The sequence below is a fragment of the Anser anser genome (genome assembly GCF_964211835.1).
Source record: "Anser anser genome assembly, chromosome: 21".
Taxonomy (NCBI): domain Eukaryota; kingdom Metazoa; phylum Chordata; class Aves; order Anseriformes; family Anatidae; genus Anser; species Anser anser.
Genome location: NC_139742.1, coordinates 7,298,697 through 7,313,854, shown reverse-complemented (window position 1 = coordinate 7,313,854; position 15,158 = coordinate 7,298,697). Strand labels below are relative to the sequence as shown.

Genomic DNA, 15,158 nt, shown 5'->3' with positions numbered 1-15,158 from the left:
GGGTAAAAATACTGGGAGGGAATTAATGGAAACAGAAACAAAGTCAGAAACACTTTGCCTTAGGAATGAAATTCTCAAAGCCCTCTGGGTATTTGGATGCCCAGTTCCCATTCAGCTTAGCGATGAAGCTCTTTCCTCTTTTGAGTTTACGTTTTTATCTAGCTGCTCAAGAAGATGTTGAGCGCTGAACAGATGCGAAGACGCAGTTTGTTTGTGGCAGCTCGCAGAGGCTGTGCTGTCCGCCCACGTGGAGCCGGGTGGGTCAGCTCGCGTGCTCAGCTCCCCGGCGCTCGGCGGAGGCTCACTGTTTGTGCTGGCGCGCGGCACCATCGGTGGGAGCTGCTGGGGTCCAACGGAGGAACAAGTCCCAGCTGTGTGAGCACTCTCATGATGTGCGCGTCCTGACCATCCTTCAGGACTCTGTCTCCTTTAGCGAGCTGTTGGTACCACAGGGAGTAAGCATGGGGATTTGAAAATGGAGGAGGATGTGATTTGGCCCACTGGAAGGCTGAAGGGCAGATGGTAACATGGGGGCTGCGGCCACACGCACCTCGTTTGTCACTGTGGTGTTTTGCTCAGGAGCGTTTCTATATGCAAACAGGCCTCTGAGTCAGAGGAAAGTAGCTAACAGTTCTAGAAAACATCTGGGTTTACAGAAAACAGGCGCAAAGTGCCCTTCTGTCCCCCCGCCCTGTGGTCTGGTGGGAGCTGAGCACCACGCCATGCTTCTCATCTTGTTTTCTCACTTTTCTCGAAGAGTGCTAAGGCCTTGTGGAATGTATTGTTTTCTAACGCCCTCTGAGTGGGAGGGTGAGAAGACTGCAAAAAGGAACAGAGAAGGATGTGCAGGTTGAAATGAAGAGCTGAAGCAGCAGTTCATCGAGGTATCTGAGCCAACTTCCAGCTGCTGAGCACCCCCGTGGAGCCGTAGCGTAGATGCTTTCCCAGCCGCCAGCTTCTCCTAGGCTTTCAGTGGGACCTTGATACCTTTATTGAGCTCCGTGTTTGGAAACCCTCACCAAGTTTTGCTGTTGGAGTACAAGAAGCTGCTTACACCTGGTGCTACAAGTGCTTAAGTTAGCCCGAGTGCTAGCTGACCTACTGCTGGCTCTGACCTCTTCATGATACCTTTTTTACTGGAATTACTTGTTTTAAGTGCTTGTTTTATGCAATATAATGATTCTGGAGTTCAGTGAAAACTGAGATGAAATGTAGTACTGAAGTACTGGGAGTCTTTTGAAGAAATTTATTCACTTTTTTCCCTTCCCAACCTACTTATGGGAAATGTCTTTATGGGAAGCAGTCTATTATGGAGAAGGGTGAAGACTTCATTGTTTATGATACTGAAACTAGACCAAATTTTCTACGGAATAGTTGAGGTTTTTTAACTTTTCAGATTCCAAGTAGTAATGCATTTTTGTAACAAACTTTGGAAATACTAAATGCCTTTTAAATCTTTAAAATTGTTAATTTCTTAAAGGCATGTTATTGTTGATGATTACTGTAAAAAAATCTCCTTTTAGAAATTGTGGTTTTGTACTGACTGCACGTACTGGCGATCTGGGAATTCTGTAAATTAAAGGTTGCACTTTGATGACCAAAGCATTCTGTGTACCTTCATTTGTTGTTACACTTCATTAGCTTTAATGTAGAGCCTTTCCCTACCCTCAGCTTGCTGAGCAGATGCAGGACATGAGGAGGGCATGCATGTTGTAGGCCCCTCTGGCTGCATTCTTTCTTCTGAAATCTCATTCTCTCAATTTTACTGACTTTATTTCATCCTTAAGGAGCACAGAAAAGAACTGAAGGTGGGCCACATGACCCCAGTATAACACATTGTTGCAGGGCGTTGGCAGTTCAGTGAAATGACACTCGGGCCAAAACTGTTCAATGCCCGGAAAAGGACAGAAACTCTATCTTTAGCAAAATCTACAGAAAGGAGCTAAATTTCACCTTGCCTGATAGCAGAGGTTAGTGCTCATCGTTTCGTCTGGTCACGGTTCTTCTAGTTACCACTCAGTGCAGGACACAAGTTTCTTTCCTCACTTTATAAATAGAAAGTTAGCATCTTCTCACGGTGTATCAGACAGCAGCAGCACGGTGTGTTTGCCTCTGCACAGCATGGAGTTCTCTTTCTCCAGACGTGACATAGCGAGGCCACTGAAACAGCCCAACAGATTGATCCAAAGGACCACAGAGCAGTCCGTGTTAGCTTCTTGGAGTCATCTTCAGGTTTTTTTCCTACTTTAAAGGGTGCTCTGAGAAACAGAGCCTGGGGGGGGGGAGGAGGGTGGTGGTGGTGGAAGAGGCTTGTACTGCTGGTGATTTTTGTTCAGAAAATAACAAGCCACTACCAAGATTGCTTTTCCAGGGTGTCTTTCCGTGCACTTAGCACAGTTTGAATTCTCTCAAAGGGCACGATCCTCCTCAAAGGGCATTCTTTCCTAATGGGAAGCTATGACCTTTCCTCTTGGGTAGGGTTACAGTAAGATGCAAGCTAGTTTCTTGCTAGCAGTACAGCACATCTGAGAAGAGTGGTCTGATTTGCTTACAGGGGGTTAGTGCATGGATTTCCCTAGCTGAGACTTCCCTTTTCAAAGCTGGGAGTGTGTGTGAATATATGTAAACTTGTGGGTAATGGACTGCCTTGCCGGTATTTATTTTATATGCATGTGTTTATGTTAAATAATGTAAATTGTCGAAGAGCAGAGCGTGGGATAGCTATATGGCCTCTTTATCAGAACCCTTACAAAGGCCATGTTTGCAGTACTTTCTCGACGCCAGCGTAGTCTGAGAGATTTAGAGATTTAGAGGTTGTATATTGGGAACCGAGCAGGAGGTGTCTTTGTGCTGCGTGGTCCTCCAGCACTGCGGGGAGCCCCGCGGGCCGAGGAAAGGTCTGTGTGTTACGCCAGCATCGCTGTGCTCTCCCTGGCTGTGCAGTCTGTATGCAAATAACTGCCGGCACAGTACATGCCTTTGCTTTCTGCAGAATACAGACATCCTCTTTTTGAGTGCATGATGTGACTTTGCTTTAAGGGTGACTTATTTTGCTGGATATCGGAGTTTTATTCTATGCAGTTTGAGTCCTTTTTTTTAGTTGCCTTTAACCATTTTTTCCATAGCTTCTGGAGCACAGGTCTCAGGGAATCATAGGAGTTCTTTGCTATTTTGGTATTGTACACTGTTGCCCTTTGCTGTTTCCCCCTGCCCTGTGACTCTTTCGTTGTCTAAAACTGACATTGTTTAAACTGAAGCCTAGTCTGCTTTGGCTGATTGGTTTAAAATAGTCCCTTATGCTAAACCAGAGCAACCGTGCAGCTACCCAGAGCTGATGTGTCCAGCTCCGTGCATTTTACCTGCTGTTTTAACTGGTTTCGTGATAGTTCTGCAAGTTTTCTTCCTGTAAGGCATTTCTGACTTCTTCCCTTCAAAATACACTTAAGACACTTTCATTAGCAAGCAGCAGCTTCTGTGTGCGGTTGTCTTATTCAGTACTGGAAGAATCTTTCCTGATACGATCTCATTTTCTGTCCGAACCGGAAACGCTGCTGCGCACAAAGTGGTATTTGCTTAAAAGCAGCAGAGTCAGAAATGAGGCTCTGTAGTAGGCTTGTTATTTTTTCGCTTTGTGCATCTAAGGAAGTGGGTTTATAGTGCCTTGATAACGCTTGATGATAGCCCTACAAACTGGTAATCACAAGACAGATAGAAAGCAGCATCGCTTCTGTCAGAAGCTTTAATTATGGCAGCTAAGCATTTGACCTAAATCTCTTGGTGTATAGGTATTTTTGGAAAACATTGCAAATCTAACTTCTGTACCACAGATGTACAAAATCTATTCTTTGCTTTCCACGTAATACAGAATGGAACCTGATGCCAAGTCATTCAGGCTGATATTAAAGAGCTCGTTTACATTGCATTTTGGTAGGGATAAGTATGCTGTATATCAAGATATCAAGTTTGCTTTAAACATAGTTTTAAAGTGTTGTAGAAACAGGGACTTTTGAAATGCTACATGGAATCGATGGCTATGGAATTTGAGTGCAGTTGAAGTAACTAAATTTAAAAAAAATAAAAGTAATTTCAGGTTAACTCTGTATATACTGATAAGTTGGCTTGGATAATTCATTTGGATTTAGAGTTGCTTAATTTCTCTTGGCATTTGCAAATCCCAAACTGACTTGTGGAATGTTCTTGATTGAAAAAAACTTTATTGAAAACATGTGTGACTGTGTTTTTGAGGGCAGTGATATTTGAAGAACAAAGTAGCATCTGTATATAAAAGTAGATAGACAAGAAGAATTACTGTAAACATAGCTAATGTAATTTTGTGGCATCATTTGCTAGCAGGTCTTCTATTTTTGAACAAATCATGAGGCTGTAGGGGGAAAGTAAATTCTATTCTGTAGAAAGCTTTAGCTGTTCTAAGTGGTATTTTAAATTCTTAGCACTGACAAAGGCTGAATACAAATTATTTTTCAGGCTAATATTAGAATTATTAATTAGGAGTAGGCCTCAAATTCATGGAACTCCTATTAACTCTTAGAGTACAATAAAATTCTGGCAAGAGTTTTCTTATCATTTGTCTTGGTATGTCTTGGTATTAGAAAATTGTGTTTAGTTAAATTGCCAGAATTTTATGAAATGGAAGTGATTCAGAATGAAGAATGAAGAGCATTACTGACTTGGCCTCGTGTTAAAATATAGATTTCTGTTGATTTAAAAAACCTGTGTTGCTACAAAAATGTCTAACTGTGGTAATGGAAAATATTAATAACACTTTGTAGTGATATGTACTTTGGAAATTATTTTTAGTTATTCCTATGTTCAATGAGACTAAACTTTTTTTTTTTTTTTTCTTCATTGCAGGACCAGTTTGACAATTTAGAAAAACACACACAATGGGGTATTGATGTTCTGGAAAAATACATCAAGTTTGTAAAAGAAAGAACAGAGATTGAACTCAGCTATGCAAAGCAGCTTAGGTAAGTTGATATGCAAAGTTCTGGACTGTGAGTTGCATCTGTTCAGCGCCTGTAATCATCTGTAAGTTCATGTTACAGTGGTGGTAATTTGTATAGCTTATAATGATTGCTTTTAGATGGAGAATAGCTTTAGTTTAAAGAATGGAAAGCTAAAATTGATTTAACATGCTGGTTTTTATCTCTGCTAAACATCATATGCTTTGTAAAAGTAAGGTTATTTAGGTGACTGAATAGCACACTAGGGCTTACTCATGATTTACTCATGGTTAATGGCTCAGGCTTTGGGGTAGCGTTGTAATGTTTTCCATGAAATTAGGACTGCAGAGGAATTCTGAAAGTTTTAAGAATTTAGCACAATAATGATAATTTGTTACAGGACAAAGTTTAGTGTTCCTTTTCATAAGAAAAGAACTCTACAACCTCTCGTTGAACTGGTGTTGAAGAAACTGCAGGTCAGAAAGTCAGTCTCCGCACATGGAAATTTAGTCTACAGTCATATTGCAGCCTAAGGTTTGGATTTTGACACTTTTAGAGTCTTGCCAGTGTTGCAATGTGTCTCGAACAGAGCAGAGGTCCTGTGAGAATATATCTTAAGTAGCTAAATTACTGGAAATTCCTGCTAGGTGTTTTCTGGGTTGACTGTCAGGATACGAGTATAAACGAACAAGACTCAGAGAACCGATTCCTTGAGGTCAGACCCAGTGTGAATGGAGAAGAGGGAGGAGGGAAGGGGTGTGAAGAACCATCCCACAATGGGTAGCTCTTACCCTTTTCCCCAGAAGGGCAGAAGAGATGAGAGGTGAACAAGGGTTAGTGGGGAGCACAGCACACAGCCCAGCTGTTGTGGAGAGAGGCTATGGTGCAACCTAGTTGGCAGCCGCTAGTGCCCAGGGTAATTAAGTGGAAGGGGTGAAGGGAATGGAAGCTAACTAGGGAGGGAAGTACAGGAGTAATGCTTCCCAACCCCTCCAGTAAATCCATCTCCTTTTTCACCCTGCATGATTATAATGCATATTAGAATCTCCTCCCATCTTCCTGGTATTTATAGAGATTGAGATCTGCACTTGTAGTTGATCTGTATATACCTAAAGCAAAATGTCTATTAAAAAGAAAAAAAAAACTAGCTCAGATTTTTTGATGCTTTAGTTAGAATGGCTTTGGCCTATTATTTGCTAGAGGCTGGTACCTGATAAAGCCCTGCCTTCATGGTTATGTGCTTTCTCAGGGGAATGCCACAAGGATTCCCCAGGGTTTCTGCTATATAGACAAGCAGGAAATAGAAAATATAAGTTGTGCAGGAACAAATTGCTCACATCCTATGGAGATGAGAAGAGATTGAGTTACAGAGGCAAAGTGAGGTGGAAGAGAGGATGAGTAGACTGGGAAACCCCAGCAGATTACCTGTGTGAGCAAGTCTGTGTTGCAAAGAATCACACCCTTGACCCACTGAATTTCTTTGGATGATGAATTTTAAGCATAAAGAGCATAATCATGAAAATAAATGAACAAACAAAATGTTAAGGGAAAGTGGGAGATGGTCGGAGAGAAGGCTATCCAAAGCTATTAGTCTGAGAATCACGAACCTCTGATGGATAATTGTGTGAAAGAATAAGGTGTCAAAAGTGAAAATGAGGGAGCAGAGAAACAAGCTAGAAAGGCATAAAAATGATGCAGAGTGAAAGGCAAACAGAAACATGAATTGGAGACAGGTGCACAGGCTAGTGCAGAATCATTTTAGAATTGCTATTTTATTGCTGATCTTTGTTTTTATGCATTAGTTGCTTTTTTAATTGCTGTTAGATTTGCAGGTGTCATTGCTTTACAAGCTTGAACCTGAGAAGTGCCAATATTTTGCTCCTGACACTGCATAATTGCATGCTGAATTTCAACATGTGAGAGTCAGATTGGCTCTTACTGGATGAAGTATCACTTCTGGATTCTGTATCACTTCTGTTTTTTGTGGGCATCATGGTTAAAACCCTATGTACTTTTTTTGATTAACAAAGAGGAGATAGAAATCAAAGAACCCAGTTAAATATGATGTACATTTTTATAAGTGCATTATAAGGATTAGCAACTGGGTTAAACATTTTATTATTTTCTATGTACCTTATTATATATTTTCTAAATCCTTTTTCTGTGAAAGCATACTGTCTGCTGTTGTTTTACCCTAACCCAGTAGCATTTCTGTACCTTTAGAGCTTCAGTAGACTGTGGTTTTGTATGTCAGAATTACCTGGGCAGTATGATAGTGCAGGATGTCCGTCCTGAGTATGAAAATACCTTATTAGTTTAGTCTTTAATGTGTTCCCTTCTGTTTTTTTTCTTTCCTCTTTAAGAAGGTGTGTGGAGGCATTCCTTCTACACTTAATCAGGCAGAACAGTTTGCATAATTCTTGCTGTGCTGATATTTGGTTGAAACTGCTGTGTGCAGAACTAGAGAAAAGTTCATTGTTCCAGAGCATCCTCTTTTCAGAGAAAGCAGAGACTGGAATGGAGATGCTTATCTGGGGGCCTCCCAGGAGGGATACTTACATTTTGAGGAACATATGGCTGTCCAAGTCTGCCAGGGCTCTGGCTAGTACTCTGTTGGTGCTGATGCTACTTAATTCCTTAGGGAAAACAAAATGAGTAAGAAAAGTGAGGCAAGAGGCTCTGCTGTCTCCCAGTTTGCAGTAAAAACAGCACACGACAGGGATTGGGTTACGCCTACTTGAAAAGAAACTGCTTTTTCAGAGAGAAAAGACTTAATTCTGTGAATTATCCAAAAAATTAGCATGGATAGGCCAATGAATTTTAGTAGTTCCTCTGTCAACGACTGCATCAGTACCACTCAAATGTTACTTAGAATCAGTGAAAAACAATCTGTAAAATTAACACAACTGTTTTCTATTTAACTGTAGGGTAACAGAGGCTGCAGGAAGGCATAGAGTAACAAGGCTGAGTTTACAATGCAGGACATCCCAGTGCTGCAGCCCTGAAAAGGTTTTAATTGCTAAGCAAAATTTGTCAGCTCCCTGGTTTGCATCATGTATGGTGTTATATTTTTGCTACAGTCCAAATATGCAACATCATTCTGAGTTTTAAGCATCAGCGAGGTGCACTGGGTGGTGGACAGCACACGATCAGTAAATCTTAGATTTGCTGCTGGCGAGGGGTTTGCAGTTATCTTTTTCAGGAAAAATGAAAGCTATAGAATAAGTCAGATGTGCTAACCAAGTTAGGTTCAGCTTCCTTGCTCAAGATACGATCACTGCAGAAGGATATCAATATTTTAAAATGAAATCATTAGTTGCGTATGTAGTAATGAGGTGTAATCATCTGTGCTAATTGGAATAATCAAATTTCACATTTCTGCCAGCATCAGTTAACAATCATGGAACAATCCCCTTTGTATCATCTCAGTGCAGCTTCCCATAGCTTTACCAGGATAGTTTTTCTTCCTTGGAAGCATCCTGCAAAAGACAGGCAAACTTGCTGGGTCAGTCATCTCCTGCAGCAAATCGCACTTCAGTGAGCTGCCTGCCTTTGTGTGTGGAATAGCACCTTCTACTGGGGGGACTTCTTACAGCTTCTCTGTGTGTCTGAGGACCAGGAAAAGAGCTGTAAAAGGTTCTCTCAGGCGAAGGGGATGTGCATCAGCAGAACCAGAACTCAAGCGTATTGTGTATTGACTTTATGATTTTAATTTATGAACTTCTTGGGTTCAGAGCCTGTTAATTCATTGCAGTTACGCAGATGGAAGCACAATGGGGCCCCTTCTTTTGTGATCATACTTCTGATAAGGTAGTCACCTAGCCAGCACAAATAAAAACTGAAGTGCCACTGTGTGCATGCAAAGACTATCCACTTAGTTTAAAGGGGATTTAAAATTTAACTTTGTATATGCTTTTAATTTTAGGAACCTTTCGAAGAAATATCAACCCAAAAAGAACTCCAAAGAAGAGGAAGAGTACAGGTATGTTCATGATCTGCTGGGTAAGCATTCATTGACAGAGGAAGGGGAGCTAGTTAGGTTACCTACCAGGATTTGGCTTCTAAACCAAAAACTTACATTGAACTCTAGAGAAGAGAGAGATCATATGTTCAGAAGCAGGCTTATATGTATTCTGGGTATTAGAAGCCTGGCTTTTTTTCTCTGGGTCTTTTTTAATGTACTTTAAAATCTTCAAGCCAGACTATACAGTCCTGGTCCTTTGAAGTGAATGACCAAACTCTAATTACCTTCAGCAGGAACAGAAGCAGTTGTTAATTTTAGCATGAAACTTGAGCAGTCCATGCAAGTATTAAATTACTCTAATGGACTGACGAGGCAGTCTAGTATGTTACTAAAGAGATCATGTTGTAGCTCCACAGGAGAAATCAGGGTCTCTTGAAGAGTAAGGTAGAGAGATGTAGCTTGTAACAGGCAGTGTCCTGGAGCGGATCGACATGTGACTTGCTGCTGTTGAAGGATGTTACACTGCCTCAGGTACCTGCTGTTCGTTTAGTTATTCAGACTGTGTCTCCCTGGTGGCAGGGGACTGACGTAGCGTTTGCAGATAGCGACTGCAGTCTCAAAGCACAGGTCCTTCACTCAGTGACACTGAAAATGCATATGAAAGGCTGTAAACCACGTCAAAAAAAACAAACAAACACAGAACACAACACATTCCTGCCCTTGCTGAGATCAAAGATATTATTAAGGAGCGCTTTCTAGAGGAGAAGCTTTCCAATGGACAAGCTACAAGCCAGAGTTGTAACCTTTTCTGTGGAGCACTCTGACTTTTTTTTCTGAAATTACTTAACTTCAGTGTTTTGTAATGCACCAGCTTTGAGCAAAGGCACTATAAAAGATTCTGACCCTGCAGCCTTAAATTGCAGGAGGCTGCTCTGCTTCAGAGTTGAACCATTGACCTTGAAATTTGAAACGTTTCAAAGGAGTTTGGATTCAGGTCCAACTGTACAATTATACTGATTTAAATTCTTGGGTCAGGACCCCCCTCCCCAGCTGGCTTGTACAGCTATTCTAGTGGTTTGTATTAACCAAGATAACAGCCTTTTCATTTTGTTTTTGATTGAATTTTAGTAACGCTGTTTGGGAATCACTTATTGATGCCATTGTTTCCTGAAACATTGATATTTACACAAGGAAGCTTATGTTACCAGCATGCTGGCTGTGTTGGTCTGTACCTGGGGTTAGGAAGAAATGTGTCTTTGGGTAGCTGTACCATAAATGGGTATTTTTAGTTTACTGCAACCTTTTTGACACATCTTCCTTTGCTGGAAAAGGATATTGGAGCTAAGTAGCTCATGCGATGTGACACAGAAGACTCTGTGTATCCTTTGCCCTTTTAAATGTAGTGTCCCCCTGTCTTTCACATCTGGGGAGTTGTCATGTGACCTTTGGATGCCTTGGACGCTGCATTGAAACAGCCTGTCTAAAAATGATGCATTTTCAAGTTTATTATCAGTCTGTAGTTCTGTGGTTGGATCCCCTGGCTTTTGCAACTGGGATGTCTCTTGAGGTACCGCAGCTTGACTGTGAATGTGGCTGCTTTTATTGGTTTGGGTCTCTTCTTTTTTTCCCCACTGTTTTTTCTCCAATGCCTTTCACCCACATTCATACCACTCCACTCTATTTCCTCTAAATCTCCTTCCTTTCGCTTTGGGTTTTTGCCTGAAGGTGATGTTATTTGTGCAAACTGCTACCATTTAATAGTAATAGTTTTTCTAGCGTGCGCAAGTGCAGCGCTTCAAAGCAGCGTTCTTCCAGCTGACCAGTACAAGCAGGGGAATTTAAATGCAGCTCTGTTGGCTCAGTGCTGAATATGCTAGTGACATCATCTGCTGTTTTTGAAATTGTGTGCACAGATGTTCACTTCTTCCTTTTAATAATATGTGGAATGTTGTATTGGAGATTAATATGAAACGTAAACCTTGCAATGGAAGGGACTAAAATATATGGTTTGACAATAAACACCTGGTTAGTAAATTCACTGCCTTTTGGAAAACTTTGTAAGTTACAGCTAATCTAAATCCAACTAACATTTTGAAAAGTTTTTTTTTTCTGCGCAGTGTTAGCCAAAGGTTGGTTGGTTGGATTTTGCCAGGTAGAGTTCACTGACTCTGTGCCCTGAATTGTAGGACTTGAAAGAGTGTAACTAGAAAATGTTTGGTGAGTAAAGATTACAACAGTGAAGTCCCAGAGCAGTACTGATAAAAACACCTGGCTTTCTGAAAGTGTTGTATTCTAAGAGCCAATGTCAAACTGTCGAAATGAAGATAAATTTATCAGACCGTCAGTGTGCGGGATCGGTTTCCTTTTGAGGAAATTTTCAAGTGAACCTGTGCCAATCTGTATTCAGTCTCGTGCAGCAATAGTAAATGCTTAAGAAGGGTACAACCTCCCTTTGCCATGTGTATTTCTGAAAACAAAGGGACTAAAAGCAAAATGCATTTTTGTCCTCTGCAGGTACACATCAACTAAAGCCTTCCTAGCCACTTTAAATGAAATGAATGACTATGCCGGACAGCATGAGGTCATTTCAGAAAACATGACCTCTCTTATCACTGGAGAGTTAACACGCTATGTGCAGGAGCTGAAACAAGAGAGGAAATCGGTAACTGAATGTTTTTTATTATTCACAATTAATTGGTAATTAAGACAGATAATTAGTGGTAGTGAAGTTCAATGTTAAGCAAAATTAACATGCAGTTAATAAACACAAGCTTTGCTAATGAACCAAGCATTAAAAAAGTGGGTTACATGCCCTGGCCAAGGCACTGAACCGTTTGAATCAAATGTTATAAAACCAGACAGCTATGCCTTCAGGAGAATGCCTGCTAAATAAGGTCAGAAACCCATCTGTGCTCAAGGCTCTGTTAGCCAAAAGCTTGTTTAGGGAAGAGTCAAGCAGCACCACATAAAGCATGAAATAAACAGAGAAGCTGTATTACTGAAACTTTTATAAAGAATTATTATTACGAACTTGATTCACATTTTCCTGCTTCTCAGCCAGATCTGGTCAACAAAACTCTTTCAGAAAATATTTGTAATGAGGGGTGTGGGGTCTGCTTTGTTTTGTGATGTTGAGGAATATTTTTTCAACCTGTTGTCTTTCAAGATTGCTAAAATTAGGATTTTGTTAATACTGTATTTTAACTGATAGCAGGCACGCAGGTTCCTCAACTACAGGAAATGTTGAAAGCTGATTAATTTGCATGTCACCAACTCTGAAAGGCGTATACTTGATGTGTTTGTTTCTTTCCCCTGCCTTGAAATCTTTTATCCCTGGAATGAGTGGGCATAAGATACTGTTTCTAAGGATTGTTGTTAAAAATATTTATAAACCATGTATGAAATGGCTAAGCAAAGCGCAACGGGGCAAGGGAGCATCAGGCCGCATACTTCACTTCCAGATGGCAGCCAAACTGTTGGTCCATTATGGAAAGTGCAAAGTACTCTTGTTAGTCCAGCAAAATTTAAGCATTTATAAATAGCCCCACTAAACGTTAAGCCTGTGTTAAAGTGCTTTGCAAGATCAGACTCCTGAATATTATTGTATTTTCCTAAGTGTAGTATGAGAATAGTAAGCCTGTCAACAGCGGATGTGAACATACGGACACACCTTTCATTTGCAGAATGGTGTGTAATCTTTCAGAGACACATTATTTGGCCAGCAGCATGGAAATGTGTTTTGCATATAGTTGGGATGGGAAAGTTATCTCGGCTACTTCCATGACCTTTTATTCTATATGAACTCTGTATTATTCACAGATTCACAGATTTCTCTAGGTTGGAAGAGACCTCAAGATCATCGAGTCCAACCTCCGACCTAACACTAAGTACTCCACTAAACCATATCCCTAAGCTCTACATCTAAACGTCTTTTAAAGACCTCCAGGGATGGTGACTCCACCACCTCCCTGGGCAGCCCGTTCCAATGCTTAATAACCCTTTCGGTAAAGAAGTACTTCCTAACATCCAACCTAAAACTCCCCTGTCGCAACTTTAGCCCATTCCCCCTCGTCCTGTCACCAGGCACGTGGGAGAATAGACCAACCCCCACCTCTCTACAGCCTCCTTTCAGGTAACTGTAGAGAGCGATGAGGTCTCCCCTGAGCCTCCTCTTCTCCAGGCTGAACAAGCCCAGCTCCCTCAGCCGCTCCTCGTAAGACTTGTTCTCCAGACCCCTCACCAGCTTGGTCGCCCTTCTCTGGACTCGCTCGAGCACGTCCATGTCCTTCCTGTAGCGAGGGGCCCAAAACTGAACACAGTACTCGAGGTGCGGCCTCACCAGAGCCGAGTACAGGGGCACAATCACTTCCCTCGACCTGCTGGCCACACTGCTTCTTATACAGGCCAGGATGCCGTTGGCCTTCTTGGCCACCTGAGCACACTGCTGGCTCATATTCAGCAATATATATATTATATATTATATATAATATATATTATATTATAATATATATATATTATATATATTATATAATATATATATATTATATTATATATATATATAAATATGCAAAGCCAAAAAAAAAAAAGCATTCTGTATTGTGTTTTGTTGTCATTTCTAATTTTTAACTGATTTTTAAATTATAGGGACTTATGAGGTGATTATTATACTTAAGATGTCTAATAGATATTCCAATGAGGGGCTTAGTATCTTGTAAAGAATGCGAGCAGTAACTGTATTGCTTTTTTCTTACATTTGTAGAGTTTTATATTAAGTTTGGCTCACAAGTATCTGATGGGTGAATGACAAGCAAATTATTTTAATATCAGTCCAGCAATACAGCATAGGAACAGCAAAAAAGGAACTGTCAGTGTGTTTATGTGCTGCTGGTGATAACTTCTAGCTTTTAACAGAAGATAATTGTCAGTCATGGGTGGTTGTTTTGTTCTCGTAACATGAGTATAAACGATGTGAATTATGAATCCTTGTCTGATTCCTTTGGATTTTTCGTTTATGAGCAAGTGGTGTTGAAAAGGGAATTGCTTCTGCCTTCAGGCATTTTTCATACATAGTCTCTCTCATTTCATACCATAAAACACAATTTCATCAATCATGCTGGGACCTGCAGGGTAAGGTGATTGTTGTGTAAATATCACAGAGGTCTGATGCTCTGGCAAAACCTCTTGTGATACGAATTGATGGATGGCTTGGGATTTCCAGTAATATTGCTGGCAGAGTTCTCATGCTTACTGCTTGATACATAATCAGCCATTATGCTAAATGTTGCTGTAAGCTGTAGGAAAAGGTGATCGTTCCTGAGTCTAGGAATGATCCACAGATAGGACCTATGAGGGGGCTTCTTGTCTAGACTCTTGAATGACTTAATCCAAATAGTACAAGAGCCTAAATACCTGTAAAATGGAGAAAACTTCCAGTGTTTTCAGTATGACTGAGTTACATAAGTACCCTTGCTTTTATTGTCATAATTTTCTCCATGGAAGAGAGGAATGATACACAGATGCATCGTAAGCATAAATGTGTAAAAGGGGTACTCAGATACGGCAAAGTGGTCAGACAAATGCATCAGACTTGAGAGCTTCTATTTCTGAAGGGAATCCCTTTGAAACGCAGTAGGAACTGTGCATTTAGCAGACGTGAGCGATGAGGCTGGTGACGTTTACACACACAAGGTCTTATGTATGCCTACATTATTCTGTTTTCATGCTCATTTAGCTCTATTGATTAAAGTGGAATTACACCAGCAGGTGATTGGTTGCACAGAGGTAAATCACACTTCTTTGTTTTCCTCCGTGACAGCTACGAGTCCGTAGCCTGTAAGTAAGCAGCACAGAACCAGATAGTACATAAAGCCTTACACTGGTTTACTGTTGGATAAAACTCAGTTTGCGTGCAATTTTTAAGTACATTTGTTGGACTGCTGTGAAAGAGGTGTGCTTGATAGCTGCCTATGTAAAGTTTTCCATATACCATAGTTGCTAATGGTGAAAATATGGCAAGAAGCTAATTGAAAACAAGCAGGATGACTTGCAAATTCACAGTGGCTTGGTGCTGTTGTTCAAAAGATAGATAACTCCTATTTCTCCTGGCCTGGTTCGAAGCCTGGGGAGAGTCCTGGGTTACCTTTGTTTTTACAGATGACATGTATGATGGTTTTTGCTCACTAGAGCAAAAAAATCAGGCAAAGAATCTTTTTGTGAAACTTGATTATCTT

General features: G+C 40.8%; 1 protein-coding gene across 33 annotated transcripts in view; it reads left to right on the top strand.

Annotated features, from left to right (window-relative positions):
* The window catches only part of FNBP1 (formin binding protein 1), a 98,254-nt gene that overhangs the window by 25,534 nt on the left and 57,562 nt on the right, over positions 1-15,158 (top strand). For all 33 annotated transcript variants that reach the window (XM_083807971.1, XM_083807967.1, XM_083807965.1 and 30 more), the window contains exons 2-4: positions 4,873-4,988; positions 8,890-8,946; positions 11,443-11,590. In XM_083807971.1, the coding sequence (XP_083664097.1) occupies positions 4,873-4,988; positions 8,890-8,946; positions 11,443-11,590 (321 nt within the window). The remainder of the gene's footprint in view (positions 1-4,872; positions 4,989-8,889; positions 8,947-11,442; positions 11,591-15,158) is intronic.